The following is a 2,235-nucleotide window of genomic DNA, read 5'->3' on the forward strand; positions in this document are numbered from 1 at the left end:
CCGCAGCGGAGAACGCAAAGCTTTTGGGCAGTTTCGCCCGCCGGGAGCTCAGGGCCGGCACGTGATCGAGCCTCGCCACCTGACATTGGGCTCCGTCGCTGCGTCAGTTCTTAAAAAGAGCCGCCGCGAGCTGCGTTCTATTCACGGCCGAGCTGCACGTTCTTTAAGCGCCGAAGATTTCAATAAAAAGGCTCGCGGACAACAGAAGCCGCGTCAGTCCCTCTGGCTCTCCGCGTTTCCCGCCGCTGCTGCTGTTCTTTTTACTACTCTAACTATGATATTTTATTCACATTCTCTTTTGTATTTCTGCTCAGTCGAAGGAGCCAAGATGCTTTCTGCTCGCTTCTCCTCTTTTCCGCTGAAAGAATGAAAACACACTCAGCAGCGAGATCAACAAAATGCTCTGGTGGACAAAGAAAAACACGGTGAGGAAAACGGTCGACTCATTGATCCGTGTTAACCGGTAAAAGCTCCGCGTTTTTCAGGTGCCCGCTTTACGTGTTTTAAAGTTGTGCCGGGGTGTCGTCCGGATATACAGTGTGGTGAGCCGCGTCCAATAACGCGCGTATAATCCCCTGTTGAAACGCTGTTTACGGACTAAATTGAAGCCTTTGTGTGCCGCGCTTCGTCTCTTCAGCCACCGAAGTCTAGAAACACAGCCGCATCCTGGCTCCAGAACCGCGCGGCAAACCATCTTCTCCGGTGCCTGCGGTGAGTGAATCCCAGCTGCTACCGCCTCCAGATGTTCCGCCGCTCGCCACACACACATTTCCCGCCACAGCATTCAGCACCAGAAACCGGCACTTTTGGGCCGGGTTTTGGCGTGCAGGTGGCCGCCGTGAGAAGCGGGTCGCGTTGTGGGGCGACCAACACGCGACGATTCAGCTGTTTGGCGGGTTTATTCTAGGAGATAAACCGTTACTTGTGTATTACTTTACTTAATATATTTACTGTTTATTTAGGCTTAATAGGTTACATTATTGACTTTATTAATATGGGTTGTACTGGTAGTTACCTCTCTATTAATGTAGTTTACTTTTATTACTTTGATTTAAGTTGTATTTTACTTTTATTACTTGATTAATATATTTAATGGCTTTTACTAACTTTATTAACTATATGTTACTTTTTAATTACTTTATTATAATTATATGTTTACTTTATTACTTTATTAAATTAATATTAAATAATCTTACATTTGATTTTACTTTTTAGTTAAATGTGGATTATAACAGCTGTGATATCGTTGTATTATCATATATTTTACGCATTGATTTGACTTGTGATTTAATTTAAGTATATTAACATTTTTGTCGCTTTATAATGTATTTACAGGGCTGTATGACTTCGATTAAGTAATTGTAATATAGTGTGCTAGTGGGTATATTACAGTACTGGAAATTTATTACTCAATTATATTTATAATGATTGTTATATAGTCTTCTTGTTATGTATTATTTATTAATGTATTGTATACTTTTATTATTTAACTTTATTTTTGGAAATGTTTTTACTTGAGTACTTTATATGATTAATGTATTTATCTTTTTATTTACTTTGATTAATATTATCTTTTATTACTTTATTAATGTTTTACATTTATTTCTTTATAATATTTATTACATTTATTTACTTAATGTAATATATTACGATTTATTGCTTTATTAATATATTTACATTTATTACTTTATTAATGTATTTACATTTATTAACTTTATAATGTATTTACATGTTATTACTTTATTAATATGTTTACTTTATTACTTTATTAATATGTTTACTTATTACTTTATAATATATTTAAATTTATTACTTTATTTAATATGTTTTACTTTTTTACTTTATTAATATGTTTACTTTTATACTTTATTAATATGTTTACTTTTATTTACTTATTAATATATTTACTTTTATTACTTTGATTACATATATTACTTTTATTACTTATTAATATATTTTACTTTTATTGCTTTTATTAATAATTTACATTATTGCTTATTAATATATTTACTTTTATTCTATTAATATTATTACATTTATTGCTATAAATTATTACATTTATACTTTATTAATGTATTTAATTATTAGTTTATAATATGATTTAAAATTATTACTTTATTAATATATTTACATTTATTACTTTATTAATATATTTACATTTATTACTTTAATACCTGAACAACCAGAATGTCAACGATTATAACTGAATACTCTTCACTCGTAGCAGCTCGTCTC

The 2,235-nt window shown here is 32.3% G+C and overlaps 1 protein-coding gene across 1 annotated transcript in view; it reads left to right on the plus strand.

Moving 5' to 3' along the window:
- Positions 1 to 2,235, plus strand: part of LOC118340437 — an 11,599-nt gene that overhangs the window by 6,515 nt on the left and 2,849 nt on the right. The window contains exon 3 of the mRNA XM_035678400.1: positions 7 to 102. Coding sequence (XP_035534293.1) covers positions 7 to 102 — 96 coding nt within the window. The remainder of the gene's footprint in view (positions 1 to 6; positions 103 to 2,235) is intronic.

This window comes from Morone saxatilis, unplaced genomic scaffold (assembly GCF_004916995.1).
Source record: "Morone saxatilis isolate NCDOM2014 unplaced genomic scaffold, NCSU_SB_2.0 Contig7, whole genome shotgun sequence".
In the NCBI taxonomy this organism is placed as follows: domain Eukaryota; kingdom Metazoa; phylum Chordata; class Actinopteri; family Moronidae; genus Morone; species Morone saxatilis.